Source organism: Coccidioides posadasii, chromosome 1 (assembly GCF_018416015.2).
Source record: "Coccidioides posadasii str. Silveira chromosome 1, complete sequence".
Taxonomy (NCBI): domain Eukaryota; kingdom Fungi; phylum Ascomycota; class Eurotiomycetes; order Onygenales; family Onygenaceae; genus Coccidioides; species Coccidioides posadasii.
In genome coordinates, this window is record NC_089407.1 from 1,919,588 (window position 1) to 1,947,473 (window position 27,886).

Sequence of the window (27,886 nt, forward strand, 5' to 3'; positions counted from 1 at the left end):
GTGCAAACAGGACAAACAGCAGGGAGCCGGCCGCCGCCTTCTGGCCGCCGCAGCCACGATGGGAGGGATCAGCGCCCGTGACGAATCAACGCCGCCTGCGTTCACACCTCGGGGAAAGCCTCCTCTTCCCGAGCATGGGGAACAATACGGAGCAACGACGGGGTTGTGTAGAGCTGCATCCCCTGAAGGCAGGAAAAGGTAATACAAGACAAGAGGCAGGATTCCCGGTCAACACACTTCGCCCCTCCCAACATACTAAATCTTTTTTTTTTTTTTTTTCTTTCTGGTTGCTGGTTGTGCTGGGATCACCCAAGGGGCTCCACGGCCTATCAGTTTCGAACCTCCATAAGCCCGCGAGAGGGTCGCAATTTCAAAAGCCCCGGTGGCGAAAGCCCGGCCGAGGGGAGCTCCCGGGTCTCCACTCGCTTACCGTCCTTGGCTGCTAGGAACACTTCCCCGAACTACGGAGTAGAGAAGAGTGTAACACACCAGTGGGCGCAACCGACAAAGAACCAAGGCAGTCTGTTTGCACCCGCAGCTGTGGGCGGATGTTGCTCCTGGACGACTCGTCAACAAAGTTGATGCCTGAACAAACAATGAGGTGGAGATACCCTCTTTTGACAATCCAACGCACAACCTCCGGCATATTACATTCACCACTCCATATTTGTCAAGGCAGCTGCATTATTCGCAACCACATGCGACATGGATTTCTTCTCTTGGCAGATTTCCAGGAGGATGGCAAACTTGAATAGCGCATGGATTATGTGGGGCCTCAATGCACACTAAACGGGCCCTCCCTGACTTGGCTGCGTTTCAAAGATTGCCTTCCCTCCCGGCGGCATGGATCAGGGCCGTCCCTGGGGAGATGTCGAGAACAATTCATGTGGCATTGATGCGTCTTGGATTCCGGAGACATGTTGGATTATCAAAAAAATGAAATTCGTATTTCCCAATCCGCCTCTTCGCGGCATCTATAATACAGTAACGAGTCATAAATTGACATCAATCGAGGGTATATGTATGGAGGCCGGGGCCCGTCGTCTAACAATAAGCTTCCCCATTTACCCATGTGGTTCCTTCTTTCAGGACCTCGAAGGCAATAAGGTGAGCACCCGAGGCTTTAGGAGCCGCTTTCTCGAGGGTAGACAGATGTGTGCGGCCTTGTCACGCTTCGCAAATTCCCAAAGCTCAGAACATCGCCAATCCGCCGGACACCAGTGAATAACATGCACAGTCGGTCGATACCGCAACCCCATCCTCCAGTCGGCGGGAGGCCCCATTCGAGTGCCTGCAGATAGCTCTCATCGAGCTCCCCGGGATTCTCCGGATCCCGATATGAAAGTTGTTCCTGGAACTTCCTTCTTTGCTCAAATGGAGAGTTCTCCTCCTCATACGTGTTCACAACTTCCTTTCCTTCGACGAATAGCTCCGCGCGGGCCGAGACGACTTGACTGCAGGTCGGATGGATATAAGATTTGGAAAGGGGAGACATACACTCTGGGTGGTTGATGATGAACGTGGGGTCCTTGCACTGAGGCTCGAGATACTCTGCACAGAGCTTATCCAATAATCGGGGTAGTGATACATGATCGGGAAGAGGAATAGACATGGTGTTTAACAGTTCTACCATCTTCACAGTCGCGCCGTCTGACTTCAAATCAGGGAGGGTATGTCCCATAGCGCTCTCCAGCGCCGGTACAAAATCTATTCGACGGAATGGGGTACTGAAATCAACATATATGGGGTGAAGGGTGCCTAGTTTTTCGTTCAACTCCCGGATATTTTGAGACAAGCCAGATAACAAAGTCTCGGTCATCTGCATCAGGCACTCCAGGTCGGCGAAAGCCTGGTAGAATTCACAAGTGGTGAATTCAGGATTGTGGGTTTTATCAAGACCTCCACGGGAATTAGTAGCTAAAAAAACACTTCTTGGTGGACGCCCGACTCACCTTCATTTCGGAACGAAGGCCCGATCTCAAATATCCTATCGAACCCACCTACAATGAGCCGCTTTAGCCATAATTCGGGTGCTATTCTCAGAGCTAGCAATTGCTCTATTGATTCAGAAGCAGTGGTATGAAAGGGCCTGGCAATAGCTCCTCCAGCCGCTGCAGCGATAATGGGGGTATTAACCTCAATAAACCGTCTCTCAAGAAAGAAATTGCGAATATGTTGGACGATAGATGATCTGGCTCGGAGAATATCGGCTACCCCTGGGTCTGCGAGAAATTGAACGTGACGTTCATACGGAGATACCGCATGCTCCTTCGTATCTACAGGTACATCGTGAAGGCAGGGTGACAAAAGGTTTGGCAGCTCGCTGGCAAGGAGCGTTAGTTCGCCTCTGCCAGTTCGATGGGGTTTCCCGGTGATGGCTAAGTCTATCAGAACCGAGTGGACCAACAATGGTGGTTCTAGACGAGAAGGACTTACAGTAAACATCGCCTCTTTGTAGCAAATGATAGAACTCTCGAAATCTCTCCGGAGATACACCCGTAATCCCGAGAATCCGTTGATTGCACAGAATCTGCACTTTATGCCCGTCCTGCCAGAGATCGAAGAAGACCAGCTTGCTCCCAGCCGTCCGCTGGGATCTTATTCTACCTAGTAGTCTAAGTCACATCTTCCATTTTGAATCGGTATCTCATCAATTTCACGCATACCGTATAGAGACACGGACACATCGTCCAGTGTCTCGTTGGGCTGAATATGGTTGTACTGTGAACGAAAATGTTCGCAGCTTGTCGACTGCGGACTAACGGCTAATCGTGGATATGGGTTGGAAGACGCATTTTTAATTTCGTCAATCCGGTTCCATCGGGGGAGCTTATTCGTATTCCCATCTGAGGTGTTGCTGCCGTACACACGGCCGCTTGAAAAGGTTCGGTTTGGGTTCCCGCGGTCGTGAGGCGCCGCCTTACTGTTAGTTAAATAGCGAACGCGCAGCCTATAGGACCTATAACTGGAATTGTTAGCACGTGGAATCTATATACGGTTCGAGTCTTGTTTTATGCCGACGCGATGGCTTGGTATTGTTAGGTGGAGAAGAATGGCCTTTACCTGAGGAACGATCCATCCAGACATAGCTGGGACACCCGATGAGAGCAGACTGGTCGCATCTGCCCGGAATTCAATATGGTAGCATAACAAACACCGATCAGCCAAAACGACAGATCACGCAGATTCGATATGCCTTCATGGAGTGGGAGGGTCTTCCGATACTTTTATGCATTGGTTGATGTTGAAATTCCGCTTCGGGTTATCATCGGCCCGTCAAACCAAAGCTCCCGGGCCCGCCAGTCCAAATTTTGTTATCAGCTCGACGAAGCACGCCGGCCAGGTCGTTAAACAGCATCGACACTCTCTCAGGACTAATTCCTGCAATATTTTCTTAAACGCTAACACTGGGATTTATTTTTATTTATCATAGCTACACAGACCCCTTAACAAATCTCTCCGTTTACGCGCTCAACATGTCTTTCCTATTTGGCGGCCGCCCTCAAATATCCTCGGAGGAGAAGATCCAAAGAGCAGAGCTCGAATTCGAGATGATCACGGACATGGTCAACCGGTATGCTGCATTCCGTAGGATCGCGCACCCTGCGTTTGCTTTTGTCCGGTCCTATTCCCTCAGTGCGCACCAATCCTCGTGCTATCTATCAGGTTGCTAACAGTCGCTATTCATTTCTCGCAGACTCAACGCTGCATGCATGAAGAAATGCATTCCTCCAGACTATCGGGAAGGCGATCTCAACAAAGGCGAATCCGTCTGCCTCGACCGCTGCGTTTCTAAATTCTTCGAGGTTCACATGAAGGTGTCGGAGAAGATGGCCCAGATGCAAGGCCAAGCCGGCGCCGGTCAGCCGGGAGCTGGTTTTGGAATGTGATCTTGTTCTTATTTTTTTGTTTTTTTACTTGTTTTATCTATTGGGAGCTAAATAATAGATGGGCTGGGTTGTTTTTCGCTTTTTGGTATGGGAAGCGTGAGATCCTTCTTCTTTGAACTTTATGCACTTGGGCTCGGGTCCTGACAAAATATTCAAGGTCGCATGCGCAAGAAATAAAACAACAACTCGCTGGACGAAATATTCTGAGCCTTAGGAATCTTTCTCCATTACAGTTACGGGCCATCAATGCGTCGTTTTGATGATATTTTGTACATTATGCAAAGAATTCACCTTTTTGTTCTCTCCAGTTCGTACAAAATGCTTCTTAATCTTGCTACTGAGAGACTTCGAATCTCTGAAGGACAGTTATCATTACAAACTTTACTGGCTTGTCTATACATCACAGAAAGGGTAAAGTAAAATGTACACAAATCTAAAAGGGAGTATCATGTCCCACCATTCCAAAACCATTTGGCCCATTTTAGCCATGGAGCTCCTGACTGCTCTTCTGCCTTCAGAAGTTCTCTCAGCCGGCTCTCTAAGGCCCCGATCTGATGTTCATAGTCAATAAGACCGCCTTCGACCTCCTCGACTTTCGATTGCAGTGAGTTCAATTCGTAATCGAGCTTAGCGCCTAGCGTCTCTAGCCGTTTAGACCCTTCAAGCAACTTCTGGCTTTCCGTTGAAACCAGTTCGGTCGAGCTTCTTTGTAGCGCTTGATACTCAGCGTGTTTATTCTGGTAGGCGGAGTCTAGCTCCTTCAGACGATTGAACGCGGTGATGTCAATACCCTCCGCTGCAACTACTTGGCTTTCCACCCAAGCACTTGTGTTCATGTCTAGGTCGGCGATTTTAGTCGCCAGGGCACGTTCATCGTCAATCCGCATGTCCTCGTAGAGAATTCGATCCACTATCGTGTTATCTGATTCGGGGTCCGCTGGGTCTAAATCGTCGATGAAATGGCGGGAGAGCATCGGCTCCTCAACGGCACTAAAAGACAAATGTCGAACGGAACGAGCCTGGATTTTTGATACTGGATCCTCCGCGAGGGATGATGGACAACTGGGCACTCGACGAAGGACCCTAGTAAGAATGAGCGGCTCATACGTAGGGTCTCTTTTATGTGAAAACTCATCCAGCGTGCCTGACGATACCCGTGGCTCTGGGGTTAAATAATCCGTTGATAACTGTCCTTGAGACTTCTCGTTTGCTTGGGGTAGGTGGCTTTGGAATTCTGTTGAGCCGCGGCCGGGCTCGCTCGTAGGCAGGGGGTCTGATGGGCTTGATAAAAGTTCGGGCCTGCCTTTATCCAAATTTGTAGCTCCAGAGACACGCGCGTCATCTCCCAAGGACTTGATACCTTCTAACCTGCCTTTTGTCCCTGGAAATGCCAGTGCCACATCCGTGGCTTGCTGATCAGGCACATCAGTATCGGTATCGATGGTTTCCTTTAGTTGTTTGTGATGCTGGTGAGAACGCAAAGCTGGCAGTCCAACAGCATCCCTAAACCGACCGAGTCCAGCGCGAGCGTCTGATACCCTGCCACTAACCGTTTTTTTAAGAGCATATTTCAATTGTTGCTCCTTGCTATCAGCGGATACTGGGGTCTCCAGATGCTTCCAAGACTGCTCCGTTTCGAGGGAAGGGCGAGCGGACGTAAAGGGGCTACACGTGTCTTTCCTTCTGCTTGACCATGCCTCTCTGGAAAATGGCATTTCATCTTCTCCAGCGTCATGTCGGAAAGGGTCGGTGTAAGATTTCCGAAGCTTTCCATGCCAGAGCCATTTGGACCTTTCGCCACTCACGAGTTGAACGAATCGGTCTATATCTAAAGTTTCGACCTCCGAGATCCCAGCCTTGTCGCGTCCGCCAACAATTCCCATGACCATCTCTCCTCCTTTGCCACCAAGTTCCGCGACTGTGGACTTGACTGCTCGCGGGACAGCCCATCCTTCTCCACTTGCAGCTTTCGCTGTTACTCGGTGTAACTTGTCCAAAGTCTGCCTATCCAACCTTCTGGTCTTCTCAAGCTTGAGTGCCTTTTGGAAACTTCCAATGCCTCGTTTCAAATTCTCTATGTCGAATGCGTCTTTGGAAACGGGTGCACCCCATGTATGAAGTCGGTTTCTTGCCCCCATCAAGGTTCCAAGTAACGCCGAAACCGTTGTTGGCCCAAGTATGCCATCGCTTGGCTCAATATTAAAAAGCTCCGTCCCAATGTCGGTCCACCAATCGTTTATTGCCCGCTCTGTCACGTCACAAAGCAAGCCATCTATGTATTCAGACGCCAGTTTATCAAACACACTTAAGGCCATCTGACATAGTTTAACCAAGCCTATCACAGCATTGAATAGTGGCACTCGTTCACTTGTTCTGTAGAGCTGATAGAACTTGGCTTCGGTCGCGGGCGTTGGTTGTTTCAAATTTAGCCCAGCCCTGCCAGAGCACCCAAGACGTTTCAGGTTCTCATTGACGACGAAATCTTCTCGATATTTTCTGACATCGCCTTCCGGGATATCAATAACTGTCAGGGAGGAGGGGAAACTGCTTAAATTCGTCACCATCATTAATCCCCATGGAGTTTCTCGCTTTCGGGTGTGGGGTTGGGCCATCGTATTGAAGTAAACCTTCAACCTTGGGGACCAGAGCTGCTCATCTTTGGGAACTTTGAGAACGCCGGCAACAGCAGTGTGAGATGGGTCCCCGGTATAGGTATTGATAACGAATGTGGGATGAACCCTTGAGCAGGCCCATTGCTCGACAATGTAGGTCACATACCCAATAAGGGTACATCGTCTTTCCACTAGCACCGTCGACGGGTCTTCCTCTAGGCACTTCAAGGCTACAGGATCGGTAAATACCAGCCTTTCGTAGCCTTCGTCCAAGACAACGGCCTGGTTTTCGCCCGTGGACTGAGCCGGTGCTTGAAGCTGGGATTTCTCGGCCGGGGAGGCGGATGCACTCTGATCCGGGATTGTACGACGCTGGGAAGATGGCTCAGAGCCGACACCCTGTGCCATATTGTATGAAAAGCGAGGAGGCCTGTGAATCATCGCTGTCGTAGCTATAATTCGTGCTTGAAGGTATCGGATTATCCCCACTTGACCCCAACGAGTCCTGAACAAGAGAAACGCTTCCGATGCCTCCAATACGCCAAATGATCCCAGGATAACCAGTATTCAACACTCTCAAGAGCCATTGCAATCATATCCTCGTATCAGATACACCATAGTTGTCTCTTGTTTGGTCCGAGGGCTGCTGTCCTATGAAGGCCAGGGGTCAAGGCCTCAATACTCCGTACATCGCGGCACATTGATGGGGCAGACTGCTGGCGGACCCAAAAGTGTACTGTAACCTTGGAAATAATCAGCCAACGTCACAGGCGCAGCCCAGGTATTGTTACATGCATCCTATTGGTTGACCTTTTGAAATACTTGGATCTGCCATTACTACTGGGTAGATTTGGCGGAATTTAAAAATAATGGCCAATCAAAGTATCGTCTCTGTAAAAGAAACCGCTAGTATACCGAATTACAGTTCACTCGTCCTGGAGAACGCCAGGTGACAAAAAAGCATCAACAGCACCGGTAACTTAGCTCCTCACCCACCACCATTAGCTCCATGTGGACGATGGCCTCCTCCGCTCTTCTGGCCGCAACCAATTTCACATCCAAGCCGCTCACTTTCCCTATCCTCGCCGTTTAAACTCCTTTTACACGAAAGATGTGCCTACGGAGTTGATCTAAACCATCCAAGTCCTTATTAACGTCGGAAATGGAGTTGCTACAGAAGGAGCACCAGCGCGTGTTCAAGCGGGCGCAGAGCTCGAAGAGTATTAATGACGTGCAGGCCACAATTGATTTGCTGAGAGAAGCTCGAGATGCTATTGAAAGGGGTATGTTGTCCGCATGAGGGTGTCCATCTTGTGTTTCTCCTGAACTGGCGGACGACAGAATATGAATAACCGCTTTGGCACTTCTAGATCCGAGCTCCGCTTCGATAACCCTGGCTAAACTTCAAAACCCGGCCAAAGCCTCCTTTGATACAATCAACGACAGTTTAAAAGAAACTTACACTGCCTTGAACAAGTATGGCAGGGCTCTGGACAAGGCAAGATGCTCCTGGACTATGACGCGGGGTAGGTAATGTTCTAATGAATATATGAATGTGCAGCTATTCAAAGATAAGCCCCTTCCGAGCACCGAATATGACGCTCTGTCATTGCAGTCTGCTCTCGTCAATAGGGCGATTGCAATGCATTTGTTGCGAGAAGGCCAGTTCTCCGTAGCATCCACCTTCCTCTCAGAAGTGGCGGCAAATCCGACCCCTGCACAGTCCTTTAGCGATATACCCAGCTCAGGTCAGCGCAACAATGCATACCAGCAATTTGATGATTTGCAATCCGGAGAAATGCGAGACCAATTTTCCTTGATGTATCGTATATTACACCAGTTGCGTGAGGAGCAAAATCTACTGCCTGCCATCGACTGGGCAAGAGAACATCGAGTCGAGCTGGAGAAAAGGGGAAGCAATCTCGAATTCGAGCTGTGTCGGCTGCAGTTCGTATGGTTGTTTCATGGCGGCAAGACGGGCAATACATCGATGATAGCTGGCAGAGCCGCTGCACTCGAATATGCGAGAACAGATTTTCGCCATTTCCACGCCCGACACCTTCGTGAGGTCGAACAGTTAATGGGCGCCATGGCATTCTGTCCGAATCTTGATGACTCTCCGTATAAATCTATTTTCAATAACCCCTGGGCATGGTCCGATGTTGCTACGGCATTCACACGCGAGTTCTGCGCTCTACTTGGCTTATCAGCCGATTCTCCTCTATATATCGCTGCCACGGCAGGGGCAATCGCTCTTCCCACCCTTCTCAAACTCCAAGCTATCATGAAAGAGAAACGCACCGAGTGGACCACTCAGAATGAATTACCCGTAAGCATATCTTCATGGCCATGACGTGCTTTCATTCCCTTTCTGACCCCCAATAACTAGGTCGAAATCCCTCTTCCACCATCTTACCTCTTCCATTCTATATTTGTATGTCCTGTTTCTAAAGAACAGACCACCGATGACAACCCACCTATGATGATGCCCTGCGGGCATGTCGTTGCCGAAGAGTCTCTAATGAGATTAAGCAAAGGTGGCAAATTTAAATGCCCATATTGTCCGAATGAGAGCCACCCAAGGGATGCAAAAAAGGTTATTTTGTGAGAAAGACCTGCACGTATCCTTTCGCTTTCCTCGTTTTGCGTTTTCCCCTCCCCGTCTTCATCTTTGTCTAGCTTTTACGAATTTTTTTATGAACCGTTTGATGCATGGGATCCGGCGCAATCGGAGTTCGGATGATGCTGTGATTCATATCTATTCATGCACTGTGAAGCAGAGCGCAGGGTAGAACATTCTAAGCGCGATCTCTACTTATTTTGAGATATTGGGATGGAGTTTTGATGGTATAGGGATAGTTAGCAAGGCAACCCTTCTAAAAATTGACATATAAGTTCAAGATCTTCCCATTGGTTGGGGTGCTGTGCGTTCTGCAATCATAAACAGTAGCCTTCATCTGTTCGCTCTACCTTCAAACTTAAGCGAGTTCATGGATACAAGCAGATATCTCAGAAAACAAGAAAGAAATAACCATATGAATTCTGTCCCATCCTTGAAAACTCCTTATATTACCAGTTTCTGACCCAGATACTTTTCTGAAGAATTACCCGTTCCACGCGTCGTGTTCCCATAAGATTTTAAAGTAAGTCCAGTTGCAGAATATCCTTAGAATCAAGTTATGGAAAGACCACCCAAACCTTACGGCCAAATAGACCTTCATATCATTCCGAGATAGACCCCGTTTAAGGAGACTTTTTGGGTCTCGAAGCAGAGGCAAACTTCTGAAGGTTTCTAAATTCTTCCACTTCCTTGGGAGTTGGTCTCGCTTCCGGACCTGAGTAACGGATGGGAGTCTGGCCTTCGACACGTTGTAGCTTGAACCGATAGAGCGAGCTGCTTTCCTCCATGAGTTCCTCACTCTCAATCTTATACAGCCCATCGTAGCGTAACCCTTCGGCCGGGCGGTATTTGTTTATGGCAGGAAGCTTGGAACTGCGAAGGACACGGATTGGGATCCCGTTTTGATGGGCATCAAGGAGAAGATTAGTGCCATGCGAGATCTTGCCGTTCTTTCCATAGGTGCCATAATAGTAGATTGTTTCTCCCTGATCTCTATCCGCGTATCTGTGGCTGGAACTAAGAACGATTGAGAAAGCGCCGAGACCCTCACGGCCAGAAACACCAGCTTCAACTTCTCCGTGGGCTCCATCTCGAATTGCACTCAGCTGCCAGGGGAACCATTGACCGTTGCGAAGGTTTCCTTCTCCAGCGTAGAAGGGTGAAACTCTGTATTTATATGCAGGATCGAAACTTCGGCTAACGATCCTTGCACACTTGGTTATCAACCCACGATCAAGGCCAGTTTCAATATCGCCCTTCTCCCAGCGTAGGCGAAGCACATCCACGTCAAGTTTAATGTCCCATGGAATCAAAGGACTGTTGGCAATTGCTGGGAAGCCAGATTCTGCATCAAGGAATCGCGATTTTAGGATGGCCTCTGACGAAGGATGGACTTCGGAGAAAGGCAGCTGCTGAACACGCTGCCTCATCTGGGTAAATATATGCGAAAGATCGCCTGGAGATGAAGTACGCGCTCTCCTGAAAAGAGAGAGGATTTGAGACATCTCGTCCAGATTCCGCTTGACCTTGGCTTGCTGCTTTGTAGACACGGCAATTGGAAAGCTATTGCAGGATCAGCATTTATGGATAGTCTAAAGTTATAGACTGTTAGGGGCAGAACTCACATGGCGTTTCTGGATTTTGGCTTCTGCTTTCGACGGAAAGGCGCCAACGAGGTTCGGCAATCGCTCACATTGTTCTGTGCTGCACGTCTGCAATTATTCGAAATGGCGCATGTGCATGGGATTCCGGAGACTTTCTTTGGCTGCTTGGGTCTTTTCGAGGTGTCTTCTACAATCTCGCCTTCCTCTTCATGGCTACGTTTCGAAGGAGGATTCGTTGGGCTAAAGCGGGTCGCAGTTTCAAGAAAGGGGCTTTCGAGAGATTCAGTAGTAGAGATGCCAGAAATCATGGTCATTGTATCTATCTCCCCATGTTCAGAATGGATAAGATTATGATCATGCGTGGTGCCTAGATTATCATTTATATCACCAGATTCAAGCGAAGCTAACGGTTCAGCTGGAGAATCCATATCAACGTGCATGTCTGTTGAGTCCAGTTCTTTCTCTTGATATAGACGCTTGAGGTGCTCTTCAACCATCTGTTCAAATCTCTTCATGGAGAAGAAAGGGTGTGAAAAGTGAGGTGAGCACGTGCTTGTTTATATAGTGAGCTGATGTGTTCCTAGCAACGGACAAAAGGGGAAACGCTAGAGGAGAAATCCGCGCTGGATCACAAATGTTAACAGAAGCTTCGGGGATATCCACTGCTTATGAAGGGAAAGCTCAAGAAGCAAAGTTGGGTTGTGTCAGGGAATAGATCATATAGCAGTTCTGCTCAAGTATATATATATATTAACGAGCCTGTGTTTCGCAGACGGAGGATCTGCTCCCATGTCGCTTGCAATGGGTGTCTGGATTCCTCAGAAGTCAAATACTTCGTATCGTACTAAGTACGGAGTACGCTATCGTAGATTCAGGGCGTGGAATTCTGTACCTTGCTCAGTATTTCCCCTTGCTTGCTAGCCATAACTGACGTGTTGCTAACCCACCGCAGGTGAAAGAATCCTCGAACACTTTTTTTAAGGGCTCGTGGATCACGGTCTACCCTCTGGCTTGCCCACCGAGTCCCCACCAGGGCACCAGCAAACCATGGCTTTGATTGGTTCCATACCCGCAACCCCTCCCTGTCAGAAGGGGAGGAGAAAAGAGGAGAAGAGAAGACAAGAAAATAAAAGCCAAGAAACGCTTGCTATCTTCCTTGCTTCCACCCAGTCTGCAATGCACTTCACGATGCAGATATTTATGTTTATCCGGACAAAGGAACTGCAATCAGAAACCCAGCAGACATCGAGACAATGTTTGGTTTCAGGGGGTTTCTGGCTACCAGGAGCCCTTTGTCCCTGAAGCATGCTCATTGTGTAGATGGCAAGGTGAGGTGTGAACTCCGAGAAAGTTCTAGTATGTTTGGTGGAAGAAATAATTAGGCTGAAAAGAAAACATCGCTCCTTTTGCTTCACGGCTGGGATAGCATGATCTGGCGCTGAAACCTCTCCGGAGGGCTTGTGAGCTATTAGGCATGCCACAACGCGGCTTCGATGGTACTACTCCATGTAGTTACTCTCTGGTATGGGAGTCGGCGAAAATCTCTGAGGCTGACGCCGGGGGGGAATTAACTGCCCTGCATCTATGGCAGTTGAAAATGTGACATGACTCCGGAGGACAAGGCAGCGGTAAAGAGCATACCATAACTCTGAAAACTTCTGACGAGTTATCGATATATATGTTTAGCTCCTTCCCACAAACCTCCCTCAGAAAGCCTCCATATCATGAAAGTGATAGCAATATTTCATGCGCTATCACTTGGGGATCTTGTGAAGCATTGCCAAGCGCAGGCTGTCATTAACGAGCTTACATATGTCCATATTGAATTTGGCACACTTTTACCATGTAACAACCAGCTGATCTTGTGAGCTGGGAAACTTGGTGCTCTGTTTCAGATTTACCTGATCTCTCAAAAAAAAAAAAAAAAAAAAAAAAAAAAAAAAAAAAAAAAAAAAGAAAAAAAGAAAAAATAAAGTACATTTTGCGGGGTTGGCATGTGGAATGTAGCCAAGCATGTGGGTATAAAAAGCTTGTGGTTCACAATGTTCAGGTCGTCCCGGACGTCTTCTGCCGTAACTGACTCGTGGGCGCTGGCCCCTGGGGAGCTTTCTGGTCATCCTGCTCCTTGTTCCATCACGCAAAAACCTAACTTAATTTGACGGATGGCCATCATAAATACCTTCATTGAAGACTCCGTACTGGTGTAAAACAGCCTGACCTCTCCACCTCCTTTGATTGTTGGCCTAACTCAGCACACAACTCTAGAAAATCCATGGCTATCTCCACTCATCAAGCTCAACCGGTTACGTTGAGCCTACAGGAGCTTACTGAAGGTTGGATGGATGGACGTATTGTTGCTGATGTCTTGCTGATGAAATATTCCAGGTTCTGTGTCATTTGAGGCACTGGCGGAGGCCTTTGGTCCTTCGTCCCTGGGAATTATCGTTGTTAAAGATCTCCCTGAGAGGTTCAAGGACCTTAGAGCTCAAGTTCTATCTAATTCATCGTATTTGGCATCATTGCCTGCGGATGAACTAGGTGAAGCTTCTCGCCATCTAATTTCCCTCTTCTAAGGCCCGACCTAACAAGCGGATAGAATCCCTCACTTGCGCCGAGGCAAAGTACTTGGTAGGATGGTCATGCGGGAAAGAAACCCTTCGATCAGGGCATTTCGATACTTTGAAAGGATCTTACTATGTCAACTGTGCATTTTATCAGGACCCCGATTTACAAAATACGCCGGCTGAGGATTACCCTGATTTCCCACAATATACGGCGCCAAATATATGGCCACCCACCGACAGACTGCCCACATTTCGCCAAAGCCTGGTGGAACTGTGTACACTCATAATCGATACCGCAGTTCTTGTTGCCCGAGCTTGCGATCGCTATGCCCAAGCTAATATCGACGGCTATACACCAGGCTACCTTGAACATGTTGTCAAAACCAGTACGACCACCAAGGCGCGGTTACTACACTATTTCCCGAGTCCTGCAGAAAACATAGCGATTGACCATGTTTCTTCTCAGGAAGAAGAAAATCAAGATGACTGGTGCGCGACACATCTTGATCACGGGTGCCTCACGGGTCTTACATCCGCCATGTTCGTTGACGAAGCAGCAAATCCTCCGGGTGCAGATCCTTCCAGAACATTCCCCCTTCCGGAACTCGGCACATCTCCAGACTCAAACGCAGGATTGTATATCCGTTCAAGAACAGGTGAAGTTGTCAAAGTGAACATACCGAAAGATTGTCTCGCCTTCCAAACCGGAGAAGCACTGGAACTTATAACCAAGGGCAAGTTCAAGGCGGTGCCGCATTTTGTTAGAGGTGCGAAAACAACGGGTCAAGCACGAATTGCGCGGAATACGTTGGCTGTCTTTACGCAGCCAAATCTGAGTGAAGAGGTGGAAACGGGAAAGACGTTTGCTGATTTCGCGAGAGAAGTTGTCGAGAGGAATCATTAAGATCGTATTGTTGAGCTATGAGTCACTCGATTGTCTCCCACAACCTTATTTGGCCCAAAAGGCTTTTTTTCCCCCCTTTCTGGCTTGCTCGTTTTGTTTTGCAGGCTGTATTTGATATGTGCCTGAAGCGTCGCGACTTGTGTGGGGTTGAATGCACAGGGCGCGGGGACGATCAGCTTCGGCGCTGGCGGAATCACTTCCTCGGGCTTGGTGAAGCAATTGCCGAGGGTAAGCTTGGCCGATTATTAACCAATTTGTCATTAGTGGTTCATACAGATACTTGTTGCTAAGTATGTTAAGAGAGACAGCAGCGATGGTGTGTAATGGCTCCAAAGCTGCCTTCATTGGCCCGCACACAGGGACAAACCATGGGCCCACGATGCCGACCAGCATCTCGTTGATTTCTGCGCACAGATCCCCCTAAGCAACACCAGAGTGGGAATGTCCTGGGATGATCAACAGGCTGCACTTTAGCACAGGTGGGTTCAGCTGAGTTGTGCTCTTGCAAGTCTGGTTGAGGAGGGAGAAGGAAGAAGGGGAGTAACAGAGTAGTGGTTGGGAGCAAGAAAACAAACTCTCAGAGCTCTAACTCAGCTTCAGTTACAAACACCTTGATCTGTTGTCATGGATATTGCTAGCTAAAATGCCATGGCGTTGCGGGTTTATCAGCACTAAATGACAGAGAATTAACTCTGCAAAAGATGCTCTCTCACACCTACACAAAGGGAAAAGAAAGAAAAGAAAGAAAAGAGAGGTGATGACAAGCCATTTATTCCTATCCTAATCTAGTAAGCTAAACTCCTCTCCAAAGGATCACTCTGTGTCTCTTTGCCAACCCCATATTTTGTATCCGGGACATATTCCATCCCGACAATGGAAGTCGGCAGTTGTCTGACCATGATACGACAGTTGTTACCTGTGCCGTTCACCGGCCTTCATAGCCCAGATCACTAACTCCCTGGAGTACGGAGTAGTTATGTTTCCTTTTGGCTAGACTCGCGAACTCGTATTCATTGCAGCTGAGAGTATTACTTTTTGCGATTTAAAATTTGTGATACGACAAACGCTTTAAGTAGAGCCGAAGTCGAATAGGGCATCTTCGACCTCTTGTTTCTGTTGCCTCTATCTTCGTCGTTTTCCAAAATCCATGCCACTACCACCATGGGTGTTATTGCCTAGCTAACCAAGAAGACAGTTTTGGCATGCTAGATTTGTGATTGCTATCACAATTTTTTGTTGACAATGTTGGGTTTATCCTCTATGATCCTAGGGGCATTCCTTTGCTTCATCGCACTCAGATTTCTTTTATCAATCACTTCTGCATTATTTTCAAGAAATAGATCAATTTCAGGCCCATTCCTTGCGAGATTCACGCGTTTCTGGTACCTCCGTGAAATACACCGCGGGCATTTTGAAAAGGTCAACATTGAGCTTCATCGCCGACATGGTGTGTTGTACGCATCTAGGGCTTAATGAAAACTAAAACTAACATCAAAAAGGAAAAATTGTCCGCATAGCCCCGAATGAATACAGTGTAGATGACCCTGAAGCAGTGAGGACAGTTTACGGCCCTGGCAGCAAGTTTCGGAAAGCAGATTGGTATGCGGGATGGGCCCACCCGGATCCGAGTCGATTCACCCTCTTTACGGATCGAAATTCGAAGCGGCATGCTGCAGAGAGGCGAAAAGTGTCTGCCGCTTATTCGCTGTCGACTTTGGTGTCCTATGAGGGCTTTGTGGATGATTGTGTCGGCATTTTCGATCAGCGGTTGAGGGGATTTGCGGATCAGAAGTTGGGTATCAACTTCGGTCACTGGCTACAATGCTTCGCTTTTGATGTGATTGGGGAAATCACGGTTTGTTTTTCCTGTTACTGTTATCCCTTAGAGATACATTTTGAGGTACTGTTCCGTGATTAACTCTTCCATACAGTTCTCAAAACGCTTTGGTTTTCTCGACGCTGGTGAAGATGTCGGGGAGATAATGGAGTCGATTAACAACAAAATGGCATATAGCACAATGGTGGGAGTGTATCCAAAGATCCACCCGCCTCTCTTCCGTCTCTTAAGTTTCTTTCGGGGCTCCAAAGCAACGGGGGAGGAATATAATGTCAGGTTTGCTCTCGACAACATATCTGAACGCAAAACCAGATTCACCACCGTTCCCTCAAATGGACCAACGGACTTCCTTACCAAGTTCCTAGAAGCACATTCCGCGGACCCAGAAAAGTTTACAAACTACAACATCCTCATGGGCTGCTTAACGAACATAGTTGCTGGCTCTGACACAACCTCTATATCCCTAAGCTCGATTATGTACAATCTTTGCCGAAACCACGACGCTTTGGCAAAACTCCGAAGCGAGATAGATAACATGACTGCGGAAGGAAGATTATCAAACCCAGTGACCTTCAAGGAAACCCAAAACATGCCATATTTACAGGCCGTAATAAAGGAGGGTCTAAGAATGCACCCAGCTACTGGCTTACCGCTTGCTCGAGTCGTCCCTGATGGCGGAGTCACTCTTGCTGGTAGATATTTTGAAGCAGGAGTAAGACATCCGTATTCTTAATTTCCTTTGAAATTCCGCAACTGCTGATATCATATTCTATTAGACTGTTGTCGGCATAAATAGCTGGGTGGCACACATGAATACGTCTGTCTTTGGTGCGGACGCTCACCTTTTTCGACCAGATAGATGGCTTACAACAGACACCGCTCAACTCTCCAAAATGGATCACTATTTCCTGCCGGTAAGTGACTTCAAATAGGCCTCCATTCATGTTCAATAGCTTATACAAATGTGTTACTAAACAGTTTGGCCTTGGATCTCGTACCTGCCTGGGTAAGAATATCTCCTTACTCGAAATGTCGAAGCTCGTTCCCCAGTTGGTTAGGAACTTTGATTTTGAGCTGGTGAACCCAGAAAAGGAGTTAGAAACCAGAAATATGTGGTTCGTTAAGCAGATGGATTTTTTCTGTAGGGTGTCATCAAGGGCAACCTGACCAGGGGTTTTCAGGGAGCTGCATGAATTGGATCAAGGTTATGTCTTGAGATAAAGTAGCTATGATACAATAGGATGTTTATCAGTGTTCTTGGTTACGTGACAGCCAGGGCATGGTAGGCCGCTTAGGAGAGATAGATTGCCTGTTATAGCGAAATGCATTCAATTCGCCGGCTCAAAGATCACCGTCCGCAATGCAAGGAAAATGGCCAAAATACACTAGGAAGAAAAACAAAACAGACCACAGGATAGATCAAGGCCAAATCCAGAAAATAAAAGTATGCCGACGCCAATTGCCACCAAACCATGGTCAGAACGCATTTAACCCGCTCATCATAGATGCATGTATGCAGCAACGCTGTCCAATTTGATATTTGAAAAGCAAATCAGCCAGAGGAATGTTCGTCATAGTGAACAGGATTTCAACACCATATTCATGGCGAAAAAGATCGTACGCTTCAGAACTTCCGCCGCTTTGTAGTTGGTTCTCCAGAGGACGGTGGTACGTAGTCGCCGCCCTCAGATTCCGTCGTTCCCCCGCGAACGATAGTCGTGCCCATTTGCAGCAACACATTGAGAGAGTCTTCGCTTTCGTCCGCCTCTGCTTTTGCATCATGGTAAATGCTAGACACATCATCGTCTTGCTCATAACCATCTTCATCAACCGCAGTATCGTGTGCTGAAGTGAGGTCGTTTGAAGTAGCATTGGTCGATGGATCAGGTGGCGCCAACGCAGTACTAACCAGCGAACTCGTTTTCCCCATCTTTTTGAACTTCGATGAATCCGCTTTCCCGCCAATGATGTCTTCCACTACCCGGCGGCCCTTTCTCTGGGGCAATTTTGCGTCCTTAACATCCGCCGACGTGGCTGTACCGTCGATAATCCGAAGATTGGCGCGCCACATCTTCAAGTCCCGAGCGTCGTCGTATTTTCCAACTTCGATACCATTAAACGTCTCAAGGGCGAGGGTTTCAAGACGATAGTCTCCTGCAAACCATTCGCTGTTCTCGGGGATACGATCATCCACATCACGTCCGTACACACGCCCTGAGATGACTCCCTCAAAATCGAGATCCAAATCTGTGCTACCGAGCATCAATCTCATGTAGTCGGCCTCAAAGCAGCGACCGATGATCAAGTTGATTGAAACTTCCATTTCTTGGTCAGGAGGATGTAAGCGGTACCACGGTCCGTACTGGCGCATCGAGACAGTTTCGAAGGCGTCCATAACTTCATCCATTGTCAATGGTTCTGCCTCCTCATTTGGAGACGAAAGGTCGCGGTACGCCCTGTCTTTAGAAATGGTGTATGCCTGCCCCTTCACACGGGGAGCAATCTTCTCACTTAATAAAGGAGAAGAGAGATCGGCGTCGCAATCATAGAGCTCCATGACTATCTCTTCGATAGTAAGAACGTCGGTCACAGCGCCAAAAGGGGCTCCGCACGACCAATTTTCGGGCATGATGCGAACCGTATCTCCTTTCACAAGGAGCTCTGCACCAATGTAGACACCTTTGCAGTAGATGGTGGCATGAGGCCAGGTCCCTGCGAAGCGATATCTATCCAAAAAGCTGAAGGATGGCATCACCGTCAGCGCATTAAAAATAGACGGATGAAAATATTCGGATGGAATATTTTGCATGAAAATATCCCACATATTAAAAGGCCTGGTATGGCTTAAGGGAACATATTTATACTGGCTTGAATAGGCTTTATCCGGGCTATTCGGATCTGGAAACGTTTCAATTCGGAACCCAGACATATTGATAGCCATGGATTTTTCCGAGGCAAAGTAGATATCCCCTAACAACACAAGTTCTTCAGGCACTTGGGCCACGGTTCCCGCCCGCCACTCAGGAGGATCTAGAAACTTTTGCGTTTTTGGGCAGACTTGACGGAATGTGTCCGTGTTGAAATCAAATTTCACATCACCTTTAAGTTCTGGGCACCACAACACCAGCTCTCCAACTCGAGGGATGAAGCGATGTTGCATGGAAATGCGGGTTAGATGGTCAACGAGCTGTTCGCGCTCCGCTCGCCAATCCATATTATCAGTTTCTTCCACTGGTTCGTCCAAAGATCGTTTGATCTTAAGTTTATAGACGAGCTCTTTGAATACATCTCGAAGTCCTTCTTCATCTTCAGCAAGATAATTTGACCCCTTCCGACGGCCTATAAGCACAGATATTGTCAACATAAGACATTGTAAAAGTAAATATACATAGCCCTTACCGCGTCTTCTTGGGCCAATTGCTGCTGCTTTTCGAGTGGCGCCAGCAGGCTGTTTTCCTTTACCACGTCTTCGACCCCTAATTAGGCGAGGCATCCCGGCTGAATCTATAGTTGTCCCTTTTTCTCGCTGGAGTATGCAAAGGTCACAGTTGCATGGAGAAGTTCCACCATTCATCAAATAGACAAAGTGGTCCCAAAATTTATTGGCCGAGTTGAAGTATACCCCCGAAGGGTGGCCAAAAAGAAACTTGTCGCGCTATCCCGAGCGTCATCAGCATCAGCGGGCAACAACATAGAGCATATCAAAAAACTTACAATGTGCGGGTGGCTTCTACGCTCACGAGATAACAGTGCATAGCCTTTTGGAAGCTGGCTGAGAACATAGTGTTCATCTAGCGGGCACCTAGGATGTTAGTGTTTATATGAACAACAAATGCCAAATGTAGGAAGAAAATATATATCTGCACCTGAATAAACGCCGAGAAGGCATCACATCGCCGTAGAAACCATATGTGAAACTCTCCTAGGAGGCCTAGTAAAAGCTGGCTTCTAATACATTGGCAGGCAGAGGGGAATACTCAAAACCAACATTGTCACTCAAAAGCACATGGAAAATAAGAATCCAAACACCAGCAGATCTTTTAATGCATATTCCAGCTATATCGATGCAAGCCAGTTTGCTAAAGGGTTGTCCAAAACCCACAAAAAAAGGATCCTCTGGCAGGGTATAGGACTGACCTGGCTTGAACTTTTTTATGTGTTGCATCCATAATTTAGCTAACTTTTCCAGGTATGTTGTCGGGTCAGCTTCCTCATAGCGGGAGTCCGTCGGCCAGAGCCGCTCGTCTCCATCGCTGTATATGTCTTCAACGGGTATTATCACCCATTTCTCTTCCTTGAACGAAGGCCCTGCTTCGAGCTCCTCAAATTCAGGTAGAGCCGGAGGCATTTTTATGTCAGTTGGTACATTCAAGCTGAATAGTGCCCGGGAATGTTGGAGCTCCTCCGTATTTCTGGACTAATGTGTGATGTCGTCGTCCATCTGGCGCTTGGATGATGGGGTTGAAGGTCAGAGACTCAGAAGGCAATATATATCACCGTGATGATAAGACCAGGAGCCAAATCCAAGTGAGAGTCTTCCAATTAAACTAGAAAGGATAAAGTGAATATGGTCCAGAATAACATGTTATCAGGTCAAGCAGCCAACAAGGGACGAAAGTTTCAACAGCAGGTAAAGCAGAAGCGCACGTGACGCCGCTAAGTTGCCCTAACTAGTTACTTAACCTTGTGCCTAGTGCAGACCTCATCGGTTGATCAAATTCTATTCACCTTGATTTTGAAGCATGAATAGTTGCGGATCACATTGAATTTATATAGCATACGAGGAATGTACAAATCCTGACTGGAAATATGTGTGGAGGGACAAAACTTAGAAAACTAATATCACTTCCACCTGAATTGTTGAAACGAGAACTCAAGATGTTGGATTCAGTTCCCTCATTTTCTCCTCATTTTGACCATGAACTTCCTGTCTGGCAATAATCCACCGATTCCTCGCTGATCTACAACGGGCATGCCATTCGTGTGCAAGGCCTCTTGGTCAACTTCGATATCAAACATGGTCAGCAGCGTAGACATCCCAGCAACGATCTCGTACAGAGCGAAAAATCGCCCAGGGCAAAGATGGTTTCCTCCGCCAAACGCGCGGAATGCTAGCATGCGATCCTTGATCTCTTTTGACCGTGTCCCAACTGGCAACGATATGGGATCTGCAGCTGCTTTGGAAACCGCAGCTTCAGCGTTTGTCTTTTCTTCGATGTTCCCATTTGCGTCACGTTCCACGTCCAGAAATCTTTCGCCCCAAAATCCCGACGCGCCTACTGCGGCTCCGCGTGACCATACATCATCATCCATGTGCAATATCCTCGAAGCGATATGGATAACATTGCCTTTATGGAAGGTGTACTGACCCACTTGGGTGGTCTCAAGGACTACGCGGACCATTGGCGCTGCCACACCATACCGGAGAGACTCGAGAAACACCGACTTCAAATATTTGTGCGTTACCACTTGGTGCATATCGAACCCCCCATCTGGTTTACGACATGATTCGATCGCTTCGGAAACTCGCTGCTGAACACCGGGGTTAACAAGGGAATGGATCATCGTCCACAAGCCAATAGGGATGGCGTTTGCATTTTGACTGATTAACATCTTAGCCGGAGAACAGTATTCAAGTGGTTCTCGAATGACACTCACCCCCATATCAAACTTAGCGCCATGGAAGCACGTGCCACTGCGGACATGCCATTTTCCGTGGCAAACTTTACTCTGTGGTGAATGAGTCGTGCACCCCAGTATTCATCCCATTCAACATCCTCCGCGAGCATCTTCTCCAGATCTTTGCGTTGGCGGGCATCCTTTTCCCACTGGAGAAGAATATTCAGTATTTTCCGGCGAGACCCGTATGCTTTGGGTGCAAGAATTTCTGGCACTTGTGCAAGATGGATCCTTGTGTACTCGTCATACGCCCAAAAGTCTTCACAGATAGTTGGCCAAGAATCCACGAGATGGCTTCCATAAAGAGACGCAACGGAAGCCATCACATATTGTTTCAAAATGAAGCTGCGAAGATCTATGCTAATCCTATCTGTGGAGCTCGTGTTCTTGGGGAATTCCTTCTCCAGATTTTCTGTCAATTTTCGTAAAAATGTGGTTGCCATATTGATTGAGCCCTCCATACTCAAATGCTGCTGGAGCATTTTACTCATCGTCTGCCAGACCCGTCGGCCATCATCTTTGTAACCGGACTCGTGCTCGAAGCCAGGAATTCCCATCTTCAATACATTCAGGTCGGCTTCTGGTGTTCCAAAGGCCGCGTGGGATGCTATTATGAATGCCTCCATTGGGAAAACTTTTGGCCGGCGATAAATTTGGCTTGCCAATTTCGGATCCAAAATCGTATAATAATGTCTGCCGCCAACCACGGACGTCGCGGCACCTTCTTTTGGAAATCTTTTCCTGGGGAATGTCAGTGCGATATTAGCAGAGGGAAACCGAAAACATACTTGACTCGAGCTCCAAAGCCGTTAATGTTGAACAAAAAGGAATACGCATGGCCCAACCAAGGAATCCAATGTGGGACCATTGGCGGCTCGCCTTTGCGAGGCCACCGGGCGTTGAAGTTGCTCACGAGCCATGTTACCAGGAAGGGCAATCCCAGAGCAATTGCGAAATACACAGTGACTGGGCTACCGACCGCGTCTGCGAGTACGGCCAACATCATGGGAAGAATTTGCAAGGACAATTCCACCGGCGATATCCTATTCTTTTCCTCCCGGAGGCTCGATGAAGAGGACATGAGCTTACGTTAAATATGGATACATCCTCGTAGGCCCACTAAACTACAACAAGCAAATGTAGACTTGTTTCAGGGATCCTGACATCAAATCAACAAGGGCATAACCCATTTAGAAACTCGGATTCGCTCGGCTCGCAGCAGGGTTTGCGTTCCCGCGATGCACACTTTGCTTTTTTTTTGTGCCACTCTCATAACTCTTCATTTAGTCCTTGACCGCGTCTACATTTTGGCTAAACAAAGGGTTTCGCAACTGCGACAGCAACAGAGCCGTCCTGTTGCCAAGCCGGGTGTAATGCAAGCTCTTCCGACCTCAAGTGGCTCTTAGATTTATCTGGCTGACATATGAATTGGATAACTCCATCTATGTATGAGACTATTCCCGAACATTACTTACCAAAAGTCCCCAGGATCGAGGCTTTCGAGCGAGAGGGGTCTTGAAGAACGTGGAATGCTGGACCAACCCACATGGAGAACAAACCCGTCGCGCCCCGTTCCTTCGCACTACTCCGTACCGAAGTCGCCCATCATATCGTATGATATAACAGAACCATGGTAGAAGCTCTCTGAAAGTAGCCGCATGCATAATGTCCAAGCCACGCTTAGATGAACGACTGCTCCTTTGGGACACCCAACGAGGGCCTCGTGTTGCGAAATCAACTCGCAATGGTCGCGGCCATGCAAGCCAGCTAACTACGTCACCGTTCAGCAATCTGCCAACGGCATCTGGCCGTGAAACCAAACACTCGTTATTTACAACTTTGAGTCGTCAGCAGCCCCTAAGGTTGCTACTTCTGGGGTGTCCACACCTACTGAGAGTTCTACATGCATAATATTCGAAGGAGAACGGTTCAGCAGGTGGATTGATCGCTGAGATTTGAAAGGAATGATTTGCAAGAAGGTGGCGGGTGAAGATAATTGTGTGCGGGAGGCGCCGACGCAGGCGGAATGGCTCTGGACCGGTTGTTGATCATTGCTTTTCCTCTCGGTACGGCAGACAAATTAACTATGTAGTTATCTTTGCAGCGGACAGCGCCAGCAGCCTGGCTTGGTGGGCTGCAAACAGCACAAACATCAGAACAGACTTCCTCATTGCAACGGCCAGTGAGTCGGAGATGATAGGAGACGGGGTATGGAGTACTCCGTACTCCGTACAGGCGGCAGCATTACACTGACTCTCACACAATCATGGTCTATTGCTCTATGATGATTTCTCGACTAGAAAGGACCCCCTTTATTCACTGAAAATTGCCTTTCATAGACTACAGAGAAGAGTACAGAGAGCACCACTTCATTTTCATTCTCCACTCAACGTACTTTTGTTTTAGACATTTTCTCTCCTTTTTTTTGGCTCTCAGAAGTGTCACTTCGAATATAGGCGACTGAGTGTAACCTGTGATGCCTCTCTGCAAACTTGTTGCTGCGAACTCGCCCACAAATAATCAGAGAGTCTGATAAGCGCTGCAAATGGGAAAAGAGGCAACTGCCAATCAAAGGACCTCAAATCAGAGGAAGGGTGTTCAGAGTAACACTATCCCAAGAACAATATCATCTCCCCATTTTTGAGATTGGAGCATCTCCATCAGGACAGTTAGATATTCTCTATCTCCTTGTAGACCTTCTTCCCGAAAATTCAAATGATTGCTTGGATATCATGCAGGATATTAATCACGTTCAGTATCCTTGCCTGTGCTAAATATCTGATAGCTGGGTGCCAATCCAGTGCAATCAGAGACTAGTAGTGTATCCTTCATAATACAGGCACTTTTTTTGCCTTGTATTACAGAGCATATTCCTGGTTCTTGGGGAGGCTGTTTGGCATTGCCTTTATTACCAAAACAGAGATCGAACCACTTGTGAGTATAAAATTCACATTTTGCAAGGGACCAGATATAAATGCATAGGTCAATTGGTGACCTAGAACTCTGCTTCCCTCAATAATGTTGTCCTTTGCCAGAATACCAGTAGCTGCATGCAAGTCAAAACAAGAGTTAACCCTGGGTATTTAGTAGTAGACAAGGGAATTATAGGATTGTTTGTTGAAATAAACACTATTTACATACAATGTAGGTATCAGGGACATGGCAACAATAAATATATTCGACGCCTCAAAAGTATGCTTCAACCCAACCCTGCAATCGTAATCGTGCGCGGCTCATGCAATACTCCACCACTTCCTAGAAAAAATTACTCTCTGTCAGAAATTAGTCAACTGTGTTGTTATCTGGACTCTCCACCGCAATCGCCTCCTCATACAATGGAGGAGCCAGCTGGTTACCATCATCAAGCCAGACTTTTTGCAGTTCGTTCCCGATCTCCTCGCGCCGTCTTTTTAAATCCTCCACATTATTCAACCGCTTTCTGAGCTCCTGTAGCTCCTTCTCCACGCCCATTTTCTCCTTCTCAGTCCCGATACGATCAATTTCCCAGCCATTTCCATCGACGCCCAATCCAAGAGTAAGATTGAAAGTGTGATACCGTTTCAGAGATGCGCGGGTGGAGATCGTGATCAACGTGATACCTCGCTCCTTGGACCGTTCATAAAGGAGTCCCTCGACGTCTGATGATACCGCGGACGTGCCTTCATCGATAAAAGCATAACGCGGCTCGTGGTACAAGAGTCGCGCAAAGGCCATCCGCTGCTTCTCACCGCCACTAAGGACGTCCTTCCATTCTTTCCGGCAGTCCCAGCCTCCTTCACGTTCAGGAAGGTATCCCAAATGCACGGCCTCAAGAATCTGCAAAAGCTCGGCATCTGTGCGCCTGTTTTCTCTCATGTCCATCTCACGATGTGGGTAAATAACTTGGTCTCTTAGTGTGCCAACGCTAAGGTAAGGTCGCTGCGGGAGGAACATAATTCCATCAGTGCCAAAGATTCGAGGACGGCTCACCAGGCCGCGATATACGGGCCATAGACCAGCAACAATTCGTGCAATTGCAGACTTGCCAACACCGTTCGGTCCGGAGACCAACAAATGCTCGCCGGAATGGACTATGAATGAAAGTGATTCAATGAGCTCGTCACCTCCTTGAGGGAATAGCCCAGGTGCGACAATCGGTACATGCTCAAGACGAACTCCGTCAAAGCCACTGTGGATCGTCCCCTGAACATCGGATAGTGAGTATAACTCCGGTTGGATATCACGGCCTCGATAGTACGCGTTGGCATGAACGCGATGCAAAGTAGAAATCAGGGTATAAACTCGTGACGTGTACCCTGCCAATTCCGCAAGGTCCTTGATACTGTACATCATTCGTCCACCAGCGTCAGCGAGAGACAACATTAACCTCTTATTGGTAATGAAGTCTTTCATCCGGCCTCGTTCTCGGTTAGAACTCGTGTCTGTACTCGCCATCTCCAACATTCCACCCAGTCCGCCCCAAGCCGGAAGGAAAATCGGCAGAGATGTAATGAGGTATCCCAAGGCTGACCAAGAATACTTCAAAATGATATCTTCAAACATATTGTAACGGATTTTGAGCCCATAGATGCCTTCCATCCATTTCTGTAGCTCCCTGAAGCTTTTCGACAAGAACACTCTTTCGATATCCGCGCCACCATAGAATGCAATTTCTTCTGCGTTCGCCAAAATTCTTGAATGTAAGCTGCGAAAATCTCCTTCCTTTTTACCTTCCACCGCCTTTAACTTTCCGAATGGGGGTGAAAGGCGACGAAGAAGGCTGGCGGTACCAGAATAGCCGCTGATAATGACAGCGAAGGCGATTGGTCCCAAAGAGCGGTAGAGCTGATAGGTAAAAACAACGAGGTCGACAAATGGCTTCCCAAGGGACGAATATAACGAGGACACAGCGGTGCAGAAGAGCGTAAGGTCCTGAGTGATGAACTGATCCGCTCCTTGCCCCACTCCTCCGTCTAGATTCGACAACTTATAATAGTTTAGGTTGTCGTTGAGGTAGAGATCATGGATATACCGAGTTAGGCGTGTACGGAACGCAATAGAAACCTTTGACTGGAGGAACTTTATCATCGCGTTGGTGTACGAAGCGAAAGTTCCAATTCCGCACCACTTGATAATTCCCCATATGAATGCCCTGCCTTTCCCTGCAACCAAATCTCTGACAATTTCTCCATCGAGTCGTGCAACGATCAGGGAAAGATATGTTCGAAGCATTAAGAAAACGCCGTGACTAACAAGAAGCCCTGTCTCCTTGCTATTCCATCTCGGGATCATAATGCTAAGGAGGCTGAACAGCTGGTGAAGAAAGGCTAAATTTAAGCCTGGTTTCGTCGACGGCGGAGGGATCAGCGATGTCCCGGAGGTTCGATGCGGGCTTAGAAATAATCTTCGGTGGGCATCAAACGTCGTCGACTTGGTAGGATGTATCGTAACCCTGGAGCTCTCGGATGACGAAAGGGACGACTTGGACGGCACGTAAATGATCCTCGCTCCATCTTTCCTCAAGATTCCAGAGTTCTTCCGCAATAACCTTCGGCCCTGGGCTCTCTCTTTCGACCCTTCTCGCCACCAGTTATATCCTCCATACCCACTTCCAACAATCGCAAGAAGCAATGCAGTAGTTGCAAGCAGTCGAGACCGTCGGGAGCTTCTCTGGATCCGTGACTTTAGTAGATTCGCATAGTGGTTAAAGAGGAGGAGCAACGGATCCTCCGGCTGCCGCAAAGTCGACTGCGCAGCCATTTTGACACGCGATGCTGTGGTTAGTTTCAGTCACCAAAGCAACTATCGAGTCCAGCAGTCAGCTTATGTTGCCTTCTGCATCGGAGCGACGGAGAACCATGGGTGTTGAGGCCTGCAATCTGACAGTTCCAAATGGGATGGATATTTCAGCACATCCAACGAAGCAGAGTATTCAGCAACACAGAGATATCAAGATGGACGCCGCCGCAAAGCCGCCCCAATCCTCTCTCCGGACTTCCCCAGCCCACGTCTCGGGATTTCTTCCGCTGGCGGATCTTAGTCATCTCCCTCCGTCCGCAGCATGTGAAAGTCATGTGATAGCCCGCTCGCATTCCAAACGCCGACGGCTCGAAACGGCCGCGAGGCCTGGAGATGGAGGACACTCGCGAGTGTCCCAAGATTAGCGGCCTACTGGCTCAAATTTGTAGCTTGGTGCC

The 27,886-nt window shown here is 48.0% G+C and overlaps 12 protein-coding genes across 12 annotated transcripts; 5 read left to right on the forward strand and 7 right to left on the reverse strand.

Moving 5' to 3' along the window:
* Positions 1–150: 150 nt before the first annotated feature.
* Positions 151–3,184, reverse strand: D8B26_000563 (uncharacterized protein). The gene is made up of 5 exons (XM_003071367.2): positions 3,064–3,184; positions 2,667–2,959; positions 2,437–2,607; positions 1,953–2,378; positions 151–1,899 (listed from the first exon to the last, which is right to left on the reverse strand). The coding sequence occupies exons 1-5, from the start codon at positions 3,120–3,122 to the stop codon at positions 1,124–1,126; spliced, it is 1,725 nt and encodes a 574-aa protein (XP_003071413.1). The 5' UTR covers positions 3,123–3,184; the 3' UTR covers positions 151–1,123.
* A 292-nt stretch (positions 3,185–3,476) lies between these two features.
* On the forward strand, positions 3,477–3,890 carry TIM10 (protein transporter tim10; the record flags this gene model as incomplete). Its single annotated transcript, XM_003071368.1, has 2 exons — positions 3,477–3,574; positions 3,698–3,890. The coding sequence occupies 2 exons, from the start codon at positions 3,477–3,479 to the stop codon at positions 3,888–3,890; spliced, it is 291 nt and encodes a 96-aa protein (XP_003071414.1).
* A 384-nt stretch (positions 3,891–4,274) lies between these two features.
* Positions 4,275–7,139, reverse strand: D8B26_000565 (uncharacterized protein). Its single transcript, XM_003071369.2, has one exon. It carries the CDS (start codon positions 6,941–6,943, stop codon positions 4,337–4,339), a length of 2,607 nt encoding a protein of 868 aa, XP_003071415.2. The 5' UTR covers positions 6,944–7,139; the 3' UTR covers positions 4,275–4,336.
* Positions 7,140–7,513: 374 nt separating this feature from the next.
* On the forward strand, positions 7,514–8,036 carry D8B26_000566 (uncharacterized protein; the record flags this gene model as incomplete). The annotated part of the gene is made up of 2 exons (XM_003071370.2): positions 7,514–7,785; positions 7,873–8,036. The coding sequence occupies exons 1-2, from the start codon at positions 7,665–7,667 to the stop codon at positions 8,034–8,036; spliced, it is 285 nt and encodes a 94-aa protein (XP_003071416.2). The 5' UTR covers positions 7,514–7,664.
* A 20-nt stretch (positions 8,037–8,056) lies between these two features.
* Positions 8,057–10,429, forward strand: D8B26_000567 (uncharacterized protein). Its single transcript, XM_066123267.1, has 2 exons — positions 8,057–8,831; positions 8,892–10,429. Exons 1-2 carry the CDS (start codon positions 8,145–8,147, stop codon positions 9,108–9,110), a joined length of 906 nt encoding a protein of 301 aa, XP_065979341.1. The 5' UTR covers positions 8,057–8,144; the 3' UTR covers positions 9,111–10,429.
* Positions 9,746–11,241, reverse strand: D8B26_000568 (uncharacterized protein; the record flags this gene model as incomplete). The annotated part of the gene is made up of 2 exons (XM_003071371.1): positions 9,746–10,685; positions 10,748–11,241. 2 exons carry the CDS (start codon positions 11,239–11,241, stop codon positions 9,746–9,748), a joined length of 1,434 nt encoding a protein of 477 aa, XP_003071417.1.
* Positions 11,242–12,998: 1,757 nt separating this feature from the next.
* D8B26_000569 (uncharacterized protein) lies at positions 12,999–14,194 on the forward strand (the record flags this gene model as incomplete). Its single annotated transcript, XM_003071372.1, has 3 exons — positions 12,999–13,059; positions 13,112–13,264; positions 13,323–14,194. 3 exons carry the CDS (start codon positions 12,999–13,001, stop codon positions 14,192–14,194), a joined length of 1,086 nt encoding a protein of 361 aa, XP_003071418.1.
* Positions 14,195–14,239: 45 nt separating this feature from the next.
* D8B26_000570 (uncharacterized protein) lies at positions 14,240–14,587 on the reverse strand (the record flags this gene model as incomplete). Its single annotated transcript, XM_066123268.1, has 1 exon — positions 14,240–14,587. The coding sequence occupies one exon, from the start codon at positions 14,585–14,587 to the stop codon at positions 14,240–14,242; it is 348 nt and encodes a 115-aa protein (XP_065979342.1).
* Positions 14,588–15,436: 849 nt separating this feature from the next.
* Positions 15,437–17,198, forward strand: D8B26_000571 (uncharacterized protein; the record flags this gene model as incomplete). Its single annotated transcript, XM_003071373.2, has 5 exons — positions 15,437–15,641; positions 15,694–16,049; positions 16,126–16,743; positions 16,808–16,945; positions 17,010–17,198. 5 exons carry the CDS (start codon positions 15,437–15,439, stop codon positions 17,196–17,198), a joined length of 1,506 nt encoding a protein of 501 aa, XP_003071419.1.
* Positions 17,199–17,655: 457 nt separating this feature from the next.
* D8B26_000572 (uncharacterized protein) lies at positions 17,656–20,561 on the reverse strand (the record flags this gene model as incomplete). The annotated part of the gene is made up of 4 exons (XM_066123269.1): positions 20,169–20,561; positions 19,746–19,822; positions 19,431–19,686; positions 17,656–19,370 (listed from the first exon to the last, which is right to left on the reverse strand). The coding sequence occupies exons 1-4, from the start codon at positions 20,377–20,379 to the stop codon at positions 17,656–17,658; spliced, it is 2,259 nt and encodes a 752-aa protein (XP_065979343.1). The 5' UTR covers positions 20,380–20,561.
* A 366-nt stretch (positions 20,562–20,927) lies between these two features.
* On the reverse strand, positions 20,928–22,791 carry D8B26_000573 (uncharacterized protein; the record flags this gene model as incomplete). Its single annotated transcript, XM_003071375.2, has 3 exons — positions 20,928–21,633; positions 21,690–22,451; positions 22,499–22,791. 3 exons carry the CDS (start codon positions 22,789–22,791, stop codon positions 20,928–20,930), a joined length of 1,761 nt encoding a protein of 586 aa, XP_003071421.2.
* Positions 22,792–24,992: 2,201 nt separating this feature from the next.
* Positions 24,993–27,449, reverse strand: D8B26_000574 (uncharacterized protein; the record flags this gene model as incomplete). The annotated part of the gene is made up of 1 exon (XM_003071376.2): positions 24,993–27,449. The coding sequence occupies one exon, from the start codon at positions 27,447–27,449 to the stop codon at positions 24,993–24,995; it is 2,457 nt and encodes an 818-aa protein (XP_003071422.2).
* Positions 27,450–27,886: the final 437 nt, after the last annotated feature.